Raw genomic sequence first — 14,438 nt, 5'->3', positions numbered from 1 at the left:
CAGTCACATTGAGGATTATTGTTATAGTTGTTGTTTATTACTAGCAATTAATTACCTCCAGGAAATGCTCCTGACAGTCTGAAGTTACAGAGGGCCCAAGAGCCACTCCCTCCCTCCTCAGGCTCTGGGATTTGAGTCCTAGTGAAATGCTGATGGGGAAGACTCGGAAGGGGTAAAGGCTGGGTTTCTCTCCCGCCTCAAAGAGGAAACAGTGAGAGCCCTTCATGCCCATCCCCACACATACATGTGTCAGGGAGATTTCCACAACCTGGGTGAAACAGTGACACCAGATGTCACAGCAGTAATTTGGGAATCACTATCAGCAGATTCAAGAACTATAGACCCTGTTAATACTTCTGTTGTCAGTTCTGATTATTTATTGGATAGCAAAAGTCTTTATAGGAGCCTGGAAGGCAGCAGAGTAGGAGAGTGTGACTGAATTTCTCAATCGTGTGTGGATTCAATCCCAAGAAGTTAACTCAAGGTTACCAGTGTTTACTGAGCTTCCTTCAGGTGTAAGCAAAGTACTGTGGGGACCAGAGGGGTGAAAATGGTGGCTACCACAAATCTGGCAGCTGCTAATTCATTGGAAAATATGAATACGGCTTTCCCACAGGCAGACTGCAAGAGGCAGGGATAGGAGCGGGATGCAACGGACTATAAGGGAGAGGAGTCTGGAACTGGCTACCTGGTGTGGGGGAGGTGATGGGAGAGGCTTGGTGCTAAACTTCACGCACAGTTAACAAGTAGCTTACAGTAAAAATTCCCTCTTTAAAATGTTTAAATTTCCCACAGAGACACCTAGATGTCTCAGATTGAGTCCCCTGGAAGTAAGTACAGCCTAGAACAGGGAATCATGTGCAAAGGATACATTAAACATGTGTTCTCGGGAGACACCTGTAAGGGAGAGAGGAAGAGGGAAGAGGCCAAGCTCTGTGGGACGTGTTTCCAAGTGAGGCAAGTCTCAGCCTGATCCTCCAGGGAGCCCCTGGAGGTGAAAAGCGCTGGTGTTGCCATCACACCAGCCAGTCATCACTGCAGGCTGCTGGGGCGAGGGGTGTGAGTCCCAGGCACCTCTAGACTAGGAGGTTTCCATCCATGGGGGACACTGGCAGGCGCGCCTGCATAGCTGGGGAAGGGGCAAATCTCACCTAACTCCTAAAAGGGCGGGGATCTGGCTGGGGCACCAATAGCACCTGCTGCTGTTAGTTTTTGTGTATGATACTGAGTGATAATTCCTGGGGCTGTGGGACCCTAAGTGGCATGGAGCTCGACTAAAGGCAGGAACAAAGGGAGGACTGTGAGCAGATGTCTTCCACCTTTAAGGTGACTATCAAATCCCTAGAGGGAATGGTGGCAGCAGGTAGAGAACTCAAAAGTATTCCTACAACCTTAACACAAGTTCACTGATTTGCTGAGAGAATTAAATGAGATAATATATGTGAAACAGACTGGCACTTAGTAGAGAGACAAAGATGGTTAGACTTGATTCTGAATATTCCTTGGTTTAGACCTGCATAAACTGGGCTTTAAAAAAAAATCATCATAATAGCATGGGAATAATAATAATAGTAATGATGATGATACTACTGGGTACTAAACACCATTGTTCTTTCTCATATTAACCCTATGAAGTAGGTTATATTTCCCTACATAGATGAGGAAACTGAGGCACAGATAGGTAAGCAATTTTCCTGAGGTCACACAGTTCTAAGAGCTGGACTGAACTGCGGCCTCCTTTTGCCTGACTCTTCAAATCTTCATTTCCTGTTGCAGTTCATCACTGCCATGCCCTGGGAGATGGTGCATTTTATGTGAGTTTGAGGGTAGGCTGCTTAGCCAGGGAATAAAGGGAGAGAGATTAGGTTCCCGAACCAGCTCCCATGTTAAGTTCGTGTATACTGCAATTTCAGTGGAACTCCTTGGGTCTGGATGGGGTGGAGACAAGCGGGGTGCAGACGAAGTTCTGGAAGGGTTTGCTGTTGATCCTGGGCAACAGCCAAGAAACACTCATGAAAGGGAGACCTGAGAACGGAAAACCCTGAGTGGCGTCGGGAACTAGCACAAGGTCACTGGGACAAGTCCCATTTTCTGGGACACGCAGTTGGCACATCACACTCGGATCATGGCAGAGTTTCTGACAAGCTCTCCAGTGACTGCTTCGAGGATAAAATCGAAACAGGTGGAACCAGGAAAGTCCAGGGGATGGAGTCATGACTGGTTGAATGACCAGCCCCCAAAGGGGTCAAATCCTAAGTTGGTAGGGTTTTCTCTACTTCTGGGTGGAGTTCCTAGTACTCTAGTTCTTGTCTCACTCAAATTCAGCCTAAAAAAAAACCCAAAAACTATAGGCAAAATGATGACATCAAATATAAGGCACAAATGGGTGGCTGGTGGGAAGCTTCTGTATTGGAGAATAAAACCAGGACCCCAAAGATCAGAGAGGCAGGAGAGATAGGCGGACTTGAACAACACGAAGTTTAATTCATTTGTGTGTGTGTGTGTAGTGTAAAGTTTCCTGTTTGATAAAAAATATCAACCGTACAACTTCAGGGTCACGGCATGGCCAGGCAACAGTGGGAATGAAATAAATGAGGCTTTAGTCAACAGTGTGTCATTTTCCTGGGACAAGGAGCTGGTTAGCTTCCTCTAACGACCTGGTTCCAAGAACTTAGTGATTGGGATCCCAGCCAAACTGAGCTTACTCTAGGATGTCCTCTTTTCAGGCAAAATATTGACTGGGGATGGGGTCAATATTTGAGTCTTAGTAGAGATAATTTTTTAAAAATCTCCCATAAAAACTTGAAGTTTAAGGGGCACACTGGTGAAGGCTGGATTCCCATTCTTCAGCAACAAACACAAACAGATCAATGAACTCTGCAAACTGCCACCTGCTGTCTTCGTAACCTTCTTGGCGAGATCAATTAGTGATAATAGCCATCAGAGGTGACTGCTTGAACTTAAGGCAGCAGGCCTCTCCCGAGATGTTAAATTGAGATGTCGAGGCCTGCAGCTGTTTGAGAGAGGCTGGGCGAAGAATGAAGATTGGGTCTATTATTATATCTGAAGGAACTCATGGGTCACCCTCTTTGCAGCTGTGATCACTTCTATATGAGGTCCACCCATAGGGAGTGAGGAGGTGATCACAGGAAATAGTTTAGAAAGAATGGGCCCTCTTCTCATGGCCAAAAATATTCCCAAGAGCCCCTTTCAATTTCTCCATGCCCAAGTGCTCTTGTAAGCCTCACAGCCCTGACCCAAGCCTGGGGTAAAGGCTCTCAGTGACTTCCTGGAGAAACTGGTGCACACGATAGGATAGAATGAGATTCTATGAATTTAGCCTTTGTCATAGGCACCACGAAATAAATATGGTGTCGTTTCAAAAGACAAGCCAGAAGAAACATTCACTAAAGGAGGGATACTGCTGGTTAGAGCCCTGGTATCTTGGTCTGACACACCCAAAGGATGTGTCCATTTTGAGGGCTGGAACATCATCCATTTTGGGGAAAGAAACTGGAAACTGGGAGGAGTTAAAACGTGATCACCCCCCCAAATTTTAAGCTTTGGTTTTTTTACCTGGAAACTCAGCACACATTCCCAAGTAGCCTTTGAAGGGTTATGGATTTTAGCCTGTTGATGAATTCAGTGTCTCTTTGGTAGAAAAGCCTTCTTGGAGGAGTCTATTAAACCACAGTGTATGGCCTGAGTGCTAGGGAGGAGGGAACCTGGCATCGCACCCTCACTCCCCAGGGCATGGCGCAGGGAGAGCTCGCAACACAGGCACCTTGTGGTTACCCACGCACGGAGTTTTGCTTACTGAACTGTGGGAAAACCCAGCACAGCTTCCTGGTTTTTCCTCTCATAAGCAGAATGGAGTCCCTGCTCCAAGGGTCTGGGCTGACCTTGGACAGTGACTGGCAATTGTTACCTACCATCTCTTTACCACTGGGTAGGGAACCCACGGATCACATCATTCTTCTTTGTGCTCCCAGCTCCTAGCACCCAGCACAGGATCTGCTAAGGAGCAAATGAATGGAGGAACAAATACACCATCTGACAGAGCCCCAAGCAATTCTCAACGACGACGCTATTTGAGACTCACCAGGACTACTTGTTTGGAGAAGGCAATGGCAACCCACTCCAGTACTCTTGCCTGGAAAATCCCATGGACGGAGGAGCCTGGTGGGCTGCAGTCCATGGGGTCGCTAAGAGTCGGACACGACGGAGCGACTTCACTTTCATTTTTCACTTTCATGTATTGGAGAAGGAAATGGCAACCCACTCCAGTGTTCTTGCCTGGAGAATCCCAGGGATGGGGGAGCCTGGTGGGCTGCCGTCTATGGGGTCACTCAGAGTCGGACACGACTGAAGCAACTTAGCAGCAGCAGGACTACCTGTTAATAATGGGAATTTTCTGGCGCTACTGCAAAGCCACTGAATCAGAAGTTCTGAGGCAGGGCTAGGACATTTGCATTTTTAACGAAGTTCCCTGGGAGATTCCCACATGTATATAGTTTAGGAATCCTTGCCCTAGAGGAACTCTGCTGATTGGGATTCTCAGAATGCTCTGGGCTTTTGAGACCTAAGAGCCAATTCGAGCCTGAGTTTTATCAAGTGTTTGTTAGAAGAAGGGTTTCCAGGTGAGAGAGCATTCTGAGATTTGCAGACCAGAGAGAGGTAACGACAGGGCCAGAAACTGGAACTGTGGGCTCAGGGAATCAGAGGTAGCAGGCGCCCTAGACCATCAGTGTGCAGTTGGGGACACAGGCCCTATTCTCCAGTGTTCTCAGAGGAAGGTGGCTGCGAGGAGAGCTCTTAAGAAAATTAAAGAGACTAGGGCCCCAGACTAAGCCAGAGACCCGACCTGAGATGCCCGAAGAAATCTCTTTAACACACCAACTGGCAGCCACAGGCCTGGCTCCCAGGCGAGAACGCATACTGAATCAATTGAAATTGAGTCACGGCTATAATTAATTTAATGTGTTTAAACGATTTTCCGTATAGTAAACATGCTGAATGAGGGTGACCCAGAATAAAGTGTCTGCCTGAGAATGGAAAAGTGGATACCATGTATGCTGTATAATGAAAACCCTTCAGCAAATAGAAAATGCTTCAATTTATTTCTACCTCCTGTTCCCTTCCTTTCCAACTTTTTATTTATGTCTGAACTTGGCCTTCTGCGGTCTCCTTGGACCACAGGGACACTTTTTATTTTGTCAGAAATCGGTCTTTTTTGTCTGATCAGAAGACAATTTTAATGAAACCTGTCTCGAGCCCAGTGACAAGCACATATTAATATGTGACGAAGGGGAGGAGGAAGGGGGAAAAGAAACCTGAAGACCTGTTTCACTATTGCAATCTTTTTCTCAACTAATGGACGATTTGTATAAAGAGGAGAGAGATAGCAGTGTGGTGACGGCAGGCCCATCTGAGCTACTGTTCTGCCTAAATCGAACCTTCTTTCTGTGTGACTTTGAAACTCCCCGTCTGTACCTCAGATACTCATCTGCAACCCGAGGGGGTTGAATTTGAGGATCTCTAAGATAGCTTTCAGTCCTGACACTCGCTGAATCATGAGTCACAAATGAAACCAGGCACAAATATGCATCAAGGAATGTCCCATCAAAAAGAAACTCATCTTCAAGCTGTGTAAAGCCTTTCAGGCAGCCTCATCTAATTGCGCATCAAGTAGGGATCATGTATTATTTGGCAGCATTTAGGAGTAGTTATAAATGATCTCCACCTAAGCTACATCAGGCATCTAGACAAAATGCTGCATTTTAGGATTAGGAGAGGCTTCCTAGATTCTGTAGCTCTCTATCCAGCCCTTCAACTTGGGATACTACAAATTCATTCTCTTAAATGGGAAACAAAGTGTGACAAGATGGCCTGAAAAAGTGGACCCATACTTTGAGACAGCTTTGCCACAGTGCTACTAGTGGGACCCCTGGTGAATTCCACCCTTCTCTAAGGCTCGTCTGTGAATTTGTTCCATGGACAGAAAGGACTTCTGAGGCGTTTGGTGCTCTGTGGAGCCTTTCTGAGGGGGAGGTCTCAGGAGAGGTGAGGTGGGATGTGGAGGGGCTGATCTGGAAGGGCTCTGGGCTCTTCTTCCATTCACCTGAGAATCTCCTCTTTAATTTATATTACACACCAGGGACCACATACAATCTGATAACAAGAAGTTCTGAGGATTAAAAAAAAGAACTTTTTGAAACCACTGGGCTGAGGAAAGCTGTTAAAAGTTTTCAGTCTGCCTCCAGGATGCACCGCAGACATGACATTTACCGATAACTAACATGAGCCTTCACTTCCGAGCTGTGGGAGCAGATGTCCAGGTCTCAGGTCAAGAGGGGCTCTATTTAGGAATTTGGAACTCTCCTTCTTTTTAGCAAACCTCAATGCTCCCCAATACCCAGAGCAGTGGTTCTAAATTCTACTGTGCATTAGGGGGTCTGGTAAACCACAGGTGGCTGTGCCCCAACCCTGAGATTCTGATCCAATGGGTCTGGGGTTAGGCTCAAGAATTTGCATTTCTAACCAGCTCCCAGGAGATATTGGTGCTGGTCAAGGCACACTTGGAAAATCGTTGGCCTGTAAGATAAGGCCAGCCTCCTTAGCTTTACCTACAAAGTAGGTAAAGTAGGTGAGCTGTGTCTCAGCTCACCTTCCCAGCCTCACCGCCCTCTCTTTCAGTATTCCCAACAAAGTACATGCACCTCACCACACTCCATCCAGCTGGACTGCCAGGCCCTGTCTGCAGGTCTAAGGCACAACCCAAAAGATTCCACTTCCAAAGTCTTCCATGACTTCTTCATCAAAGGTCACAGAAATTCCCCCAGGCTCACACAGTCTCTCCCATGGTGCTGAGCACTTTCAACCTCTTAATGTCATTTGAGTCCAGGTCTCACCCCTGCATCTGGACCACAGACTTCAGGACAAGGAGTCCATCTTACCTTGGAGTTCACACCATAGTCTACACTGCACAAGTCCTGGCCTGTCAGACCGACAACCCAAGCCTGAGCGCATGCGCAAAGGAACATGACCATATAAGAAATAGCCCAGTCAGCTCATCTTATATACGCCCAAGACAGACGGACTCTAAACGCCTTTTTAAATTAGAACAACGGGCAACACTTTGGCCATTTCAAACTACTCTTTAGGCAAATTTCCCTAGTTTTCTGGGAGCACAGTCCTTGACAAATACATCATCATGAGACGTAAATGACTACCACTTATGTTCATGACCAGAAGGTAGTGTGATGCAGCTTTTAAGAGCTAGCTGCTGCTGCTGCTGCTGCTAAGTCGCTTCAGTCGTGTCTGACTCTGTGCGACCCCATAGACGGCAGCCCACCAGGCTCCCCCGTCCCTGGGATTCTCCAGGCAAGAACACTGGAGTGGGTTGCCATTTCCTTCTCCAATGCATGAAAGTGAGAAGTGAAAGTGAAGTCGCTCAGTCGTGTTGGACTCTTCGCGACCCCATGGACTGCAGCCTACCAGGCTCCTCCATCCATGGGATTTTCCAGGCAAGAGTACTGGAGTGGGGTGCCATTGCCTTCTCTGTTTAAGAGCTAGACCCAGGTTCAAATCCTAACTCTACCTCTGATTAGCTGTGGTACTTAAATATTCCAAGCTCCAGGCTCCTCAGCTTTATTGGGGGTGGTAAGAGCACCCACTTCCCAGGGATGGCACACAGATGCAGTGACACAATTATTAACTACAACAACCACTAGCATTCCTCCATGTCTACATGTGCCTAGCACTGGGCATACATCATTAAGCTAATCTACATAAATGCTTAGCACACATCTAGCACATCATAAAGCATTCAAGAAATAGTGATTCTCATCATCGCCAATTTTCCTGACTTCTGTCCAAGACAGCCATTATCATTCCCATTTTCCAGCTATTTCAAGAATCTTAAAACCCAGAACAAGTAGCTTGCTCAACCAACTGCTAGGGCAGTTTTTAATTTGTAACAGCTAATGTTTATGACCGCCTTGCCAGGTAGGTATTATTTCCATTTGGGGGCTGAAAAAACTCTGTAGTCTGAAGACCATAACTTGAAAGTGAATGCCCAGGATTTGAACCTGACTCTGGATGACTCACCCCGACCCCACCACCTGGTGGATTCCACCTGCTCTGTGTCAATTCACTATGGCCTTTATAATCCACAAGTTATAGACAGGCAGTTTCCCAGCACATCAGAGAGCATTACTAGCCATGCCTGTTTCAGCAGCCTTGCAATCACAGAGCCCACAGGAAGTTATTTCAACAAGCGAGAAAATGAAGCATATATCAGAGGGCCTGTAACACAGTGCCTTTTGCCCTGTATGTCACCAAAGGGCACTAAGGAAAGCAGAGCCCGGGGGCCTGGGACTGACCGTGACCCCGAAGAAGTTGGTCTCGTTCATGGCATTGAGGATGATCTTGCCCAGCGTGTGGTCAGTGTAGTTGAAGTCCTGGATCCGCTGGTGCTGGCTGCTGGCATGCAGCGTCTCCATAGCCCTCTGGAGCGTCTTGGCGATGACCCAGATGCCGTCGTAGGCATACCCGTGGAACTTGCTGGGTCCTACTCCCGACCGCTTATTGTTGTACTCTCTCTCATACTGCTGTGGCGTCTGGAAAATAAGGAGACCAGGGACACCAAGTTATAGCCAGCCAGGACACAAAGCATATGGTGCTGAGAGCTGACACTCCCCAGTGCTTACCATGAGCCAGGCACAGTGCTAGGCTCTTAATGTGCACTATCGCATCTAACCCCCCACAACAACCTTGTACACTGGGGCTATTATTGTCCCCATTTACAGATGAGAAGATTGACTCAGGAAAGCTAACTTTCCTAGGACCAAGTGAGTGGCAGGGCTGGTATCTGAACCCTGGCTGTCTGCCAAGACCAGTGGAAGGAAAAATGCATCCTGAGCAGGCCTCCTCCTGACATTAGCTGGGCCTGGAGCTACAGTTAACAGTGGAGGCCCATACACCATATGTCTAAATACTAAGTTATAGACAACAAACAGAATGTTGAATAAAATATTTTCTATCTTTTTGTCATAATGGGTTAAAGGAAGGTAAATAAACCTTCCTAACAAGCTGGAAGGCCAGGTTTGAATTCAGAAGTCTGAAACCCCTCAGAGCTTCAGTCTGGACACAGAAACACAGGGGAAGCTAACCTTGCTCCGGGGCCCACCCCCTTCTCTTCCCACTTGACTCCATCCCACAGACCAGTCAAGCCAGTCCACCCTCTTCTAGCATAAGTAGTCCCATGACCACGCAGAGGCTCAGTCCTCCCTGAAGAGGCTCCTTGGATCCTGGATGTGGCTCCAGGCATTTGGGCAGGGAATTCATGGTATGGCCCAGGATTGGGAGGGGTGTAGGCTCCGGGTGGGCAGGTCCCTGTGGCCTTGTGGATTTTGAACCCCGTGGAACTTGAGTGAGGTCCTCTTAGAGCATGGGGCCCCGGGCAGATTCTAGTTGTCCAGTTGTAAGGTCCCTTCTGATCTCTACATCGTGCTCTTCCCTTTCATCTTCCAGAACATAGCAGAGTCTGCGAATAACTTCACATTAAAAATTTTTTTTCTCCCATTGAGCTAGATTTCATAAAATAATTTCATTGGTAATATTAACATTCTGATTGAGGCCACAAAGTAATGAAACTGCCTTTTTATGCTAGTCCCTGAGGCTTATAGATCCAAATGAATGCCGCTCCAGGGGAACCCATTACCCTCAGCTCTTCATGGGCCTTTTCTCAAATCACTTCTGAACTCCTCTGCCAGAAATGTCATCAGAGCCCATGGCTTAGTCTTTGGATAAACCCTCCTTGGGGACCAGTCGAACATAGAAACCAGAACTCATTGTCAGTTTATACGAGAAAAGGCCCCATAGAGATGGTCACACATGCCGTCTCAATCTGCAGCAGGAGACACAGAGAGGTCTAGAGACTTGGCCAAGGTCACACAGCATGAGTTTGTGTGTGTCTCTGTGTGTATAGCTAGACTGGTCTCATTTTATCTTTGCTGCTTCTCACATGTTTGAATTTTGAAGTCGTAACTGTCTTTTGAAAACCACCCCAAGTTGTTTGGGGCCAGTTCTGGTATCGGAGCAGTGAAGCTGAGCCATTGAAGACCGGGTTACTCCGAGGCTGGATGTCAAGTCTCTCGCTCTTGGCTCAAGGCATTTGCAGAGCCTGGGTACAACCAAGCCCCTCCAAATGTGGAATCTGCAGCCAGACAACCAAATGAGGAATCTGCCTGACCAAATGTGAATGGTATCCCAGCAAGAAATCCACCACCTTTAAAAAAAAACAAACCAAAAACATTTTGGCTCCTATTGGATAGCTCAGGTTTTATCTATTTATCTATTTCCTTTGGAAATGCATCATGTCCAGCCATCACTGTTCTGTTCATCAGTCAACATACCCGGCAGAAGTTCTTCAATTCCAAGAGTTCTTCAAGGAGACAACACCGTCTCCAGCCCAGCCCCAGCCCAGCCCAGCTCCTCAAGCCCCTTCTCATAGGTAATTGCACCCCTCCACCTGGAGGCTGGCTCTCCACAGGCATCCTTTGTCTGCTCACTTCTTATCAGGGAGCATGAGATAGTCTATTATGAGGCTTCCTCTCTTCCCTGAACCTGTTGGGTCTCCTTCACTCACACCAAATTTGTTTGCACTTGGGGCTGTTACACTAGATGCCTCCTCTGCCAGGAAGCTTCTGCCCCAGCTCTTGCCTGATATTCTCGGCACACAAACGTCAACATGTGTCGTTTCTCAGGGATGCTTCCCTGACCCACCCTTTCCACAACCTCTTCCTGCCAGGCAATCTCTATCCACTTGTTTTATCTTCTTTATTGCAGTTTTTACTTCCTGCAATGCATCTACCCAAAGAATTAAGCTCCAAGGGGTCAAGGGTGTTATCTTGATCACAGAACCCAAAACAATGCCCACAGAGACCCTTTCTAAGCATCAGTTTCTCCATCTGAAAAGTGAAGAGGTTGGACCAGGTGATCTAGAATCCTCCTCCTGGTGAGTGATCCAGGCAGGGGTCTGGCACAGTGGTAAAACACAGGATTTGAAAGCAGGCTTACCTGCCCTCCAGTTCTAGCTCAGTGGTTTGGTAACATGACCTGGGGCTGGGGTCCTGTCTCCTACAGGTCTCTGCATCCTCCCATCTAGGTGGCTTTGACAGTTTCATGAGATGAAGAGTGCACAGCATCAGTCCTGTGTCCAGGATGTGTTGGTGCCCCAAGAACTCCAGTCACTGCTAGTAATAGTACAGGTGGTTGTTCACCTGGTCACCTGGAACAACTGCGCACCCAGGATGTTCTAAAGACCCAAGACTTCACTTGTGCCGATAGGGGATAACAGCCCTCCAGTGTGTGAATGGCCTACTTTTACTTCCTTAGCTAATTTCCAGTTATTGGACATTGAGGCTTTTTTCTAATTTTTCCCAATTACAGGATTGCAAAAAAAGCATCCTTGAATCTAAATTTTCTGAACACACACTGATAATTATTTTTTCAGAAGAAATTCCCAGATATATAATTGCTGAGGCAAAAGGTATAAAAACCTTAAATGCTATTCACACATCTAAAAGGCCAAATTATCCTCTCCAAACATGAAAAGCTAAAATTCCACTCTATATGAAAGTGCCCATTTCCTTGCATCCTGGACCACAATAGGCATTTCTTTCTTTCTTTCTTTTTTAAGCTGCTCAGCATGCAGGATCTTGGTTCTCCAACCAGGGATCAAACCTGTGCCCCTGCAGTGGAAGTACAGAGTCTAACCACTGGGCCACCAGGGAAATCCCTCAATTTTAAAAATCATTGTCAGTTTCTCAAGTTAAGAAAAAAATGTACATCTCTTTTCATTTTAATTTGCATTTCTCTGGTTAACTATTAAGAGCGATCTCTTTGCACATATAGATGGGCAACTTTCACTTCTGAGGTGTGTTTCCTCTTTATATCATATTGGTATGGTGAGAGTCACAACTTTTAATGCTTTGTTTTAACATATCCTTGTTATTTTTCTATTTGGCTATATTTTTCTTGATTTTAAAATGTAATTTGGGGGAATTCCTTGGCAGTCCAGGGGTTGGGATTTCACTGCAGAGGGCCTGGATTCAATCCCTGCTCGGGGAACTGAAATCCTACAAGATGCGTGGCGTGGCCCAAAAAAAAAAGAAAAAGAAAAAATAAAAAAGAAATTTGGGTATATTTCAGGCTATTGATTCAGCTATTGGCTATTTTTAAAGTATCAAAAATTTACCTGAATGTCTATTATCTAATTAATTGCTTAAGCATCAAAGGAATGAGGCCTCTTGAACTCTTCTCTCCAAGACTTTGCCTCTCCGAAGCTTTTTCTGATGCAGGCAAAGGCATCCAAGGGCTGGGGTCTCTTTGAGTCCTGTTTGTTCAACCTAATGAGTACATTCAGATGATGTTTCAAGACTTCTTCTCTATCCAGGACATGCCACTGGGGTATCCTTGAAGGTTTCTATGACATTCTTAAAGTTGTTGCGGGTGAGGGGAGTCAGACCTTCATCGAACACAGTATTACCTTACCAGGAGGTAAATAAGTGTAGTTTTTAAACTTCTTTGATATAGTTTATTGGCAATATTTCCATGTGTGTAGATAAGAGAGGGGATCAAGATCTGACTGTTTATTCAATTTGACACTGGGGCCAACACAAGCCCCTATATATTTTTTAGGTGTACCTCTTATAAATCCCTATCTTTTTCTATCTCATAAAACTGTTCATCAACCAGGGAAAAGGAGGTTGGAGAACACTGGCAATGTGCCTGTTTACCTCACTTCTGTGGATAAAGTCCTTGGAGTGGGACTCCCGGGTAGCTTAGCCCTGAAAGGTGACCTCATTCTCACTGTCTTTGCAGGCACCACGCTGAAGTCATTGCTGCCACACTATGTCCGGGCCCATTCATCACTGTTCCCCGGTGAAGCCGGCGCCGATCTCCCTCGGGCACAACAATGACAGCAGGAAGAGACGCTCTCACAATTGTCTGAGAAAAGCTAACAGTTGTTCTTAAAGCAGGTCTCCGATTATTTAGGGCAGAAGAATTTCTTCCGCTGTAAAGCAGACACTGAAAACTGATTGATTACTCACGCTCTGAGGTCAAGTTTATCTTGAGAGGCTAAAAGTTTCTGAGAAAACAAGTTTTATATGAAGAGTCCCAATTACTGACAGGTTGTGCCCCACATATTTTTGAGAGGCAGTTGTTGGAACGTGGAACATCTTTTCATACAGAAATTATGTTATAAATAGTGGTTAGGTTCCCAGGCTAGCCCACACAAGTTTGCTATCCCACACTGTGACTAAACGTTATGGGCCTGCCATTCCAACAGAACCAAGCTGAGTCCTGCTTCTTGGGAGAGGGAGGTCTCATGGACAGAAGAGAGGAGAAGGGGGAAACATCTTCTATATCTCCAACTGCCACCCCTCAACCCCGCAGAGCGGCAAAACCAGCAGAGTTTCTCTCCAGCACCCTTTGCGGGACATTGCAACCAGAGTCTCCTTTGGAAGGTACACTAGGGCATGGTCTACGGGCTCTTTTACTCTAGCTCGTAGGTCACCCAAGGAGCCTGTTGAGAATGCAGGGCCCTACATTTTGTTTTATTGTGTCTGTGGGATAACTTGGACAACTGTATTTTAAAAGATCTTTTAAGACTTCAAGAATACATAAATTGGTTAACATTGATTATGTCCCTATTACAATCTGATTATTGGATTTTCTCAATAGCAGCTTCCAGGTGTTTTCTGAGCCCTTTCTCAGACTCTTTCAGTGTGGGAAAGTCACTGTGTCTTCAGGGAGAGCCTTCCACTTAAGGAATGCTTGACATCTAGGAGATCAGTCTTCCAGATACAGAGTTTATACCTATCTCCCTGTAGCTTGCTATGTCTTTCTGTGGAGCTGCAAAGAACATGTCTGCTTCCTCTTATCCATAGCATATCCCAAAGAGCTGAAGTCAGTGACATGCTTACCCTGTCCTCAATGTGCTATATTCTTCACCTTTTAAGCAAAACAGTCTCAGTTCAGACATCCACTCTATGACGAAAGAGGTTATATGAGACTAAAGCTCCCATGAAGAACATTAAGGAAAGCAGAATAAAATATAAATATGGCTATCCAAAGGTATCAGAAAGTGACCAGGACATCTAGGACTTGAAGAACCAAGATCCTGGCGGGAAAAGAAATGTTTTGAGAAGAGTCCAACATTCTTTGCTGCTTCCCCTGGAGGCATTTGTTGATCTGCAAGTGGGAAGGCCAGTTGTAGGAACAGAAAACAGTGGATCAGTGTTTTCATCAGTCCCTCAGAGATGGGAAGACAAAAAACTATAGTTCAGGGTTATCAGGGTGGCAAGGCTTATAGAGCCAAGGTCTCAGAGGAAGAGGAACCACAGGATACCAGTACGCACACTGACATC

The 14,438-nt window shown here is 46.2% G+C and overlaps 1 protein-coding gene across 1 annotated transcript in view; it reads right to left on the bottom strand.

The window, feature by feature from the left end:
• Positions 1-14,438, bottom strand: part of GABBR2 (gamma-aminobutyric acid type B receptor subunit 2) — a 370,642-nt gene that overhangs the window by 127,389 nt on the left and 228,815 nt on the right. The window contains exon 7 of the mRNA XM_069576091.1: positions 8,385-8,621. Within this exon, the coding sequence (XP_069432192.1) occupies positions 8,385-8,621 (237 nt within the window). The remainder of the gene's footprint in view (positions 1-8,384; positions 8,622-14,438) is intronic.

The sequence above is a fragment of the Ovis canadensis genome, chromosome 2 (assembly GCF_042477335.2).
Source record: "Ovis canadensis isolate MfBH-ARS-UI-01 breed Bighorn chromosome 2, ARS-UI_OviCan_v2, whole genome shotgun sequence".
NCBI classification, from domain to species: domain Eukaryota; kingdom Metazoa; phylum Chordata; class Mammalia; order Artiodactyla; family Bovidae; genus Ovis; species Ovis canadensis.
This window is presented reverse-complemented; position numbering and strand designations above follow the sequence as displayed.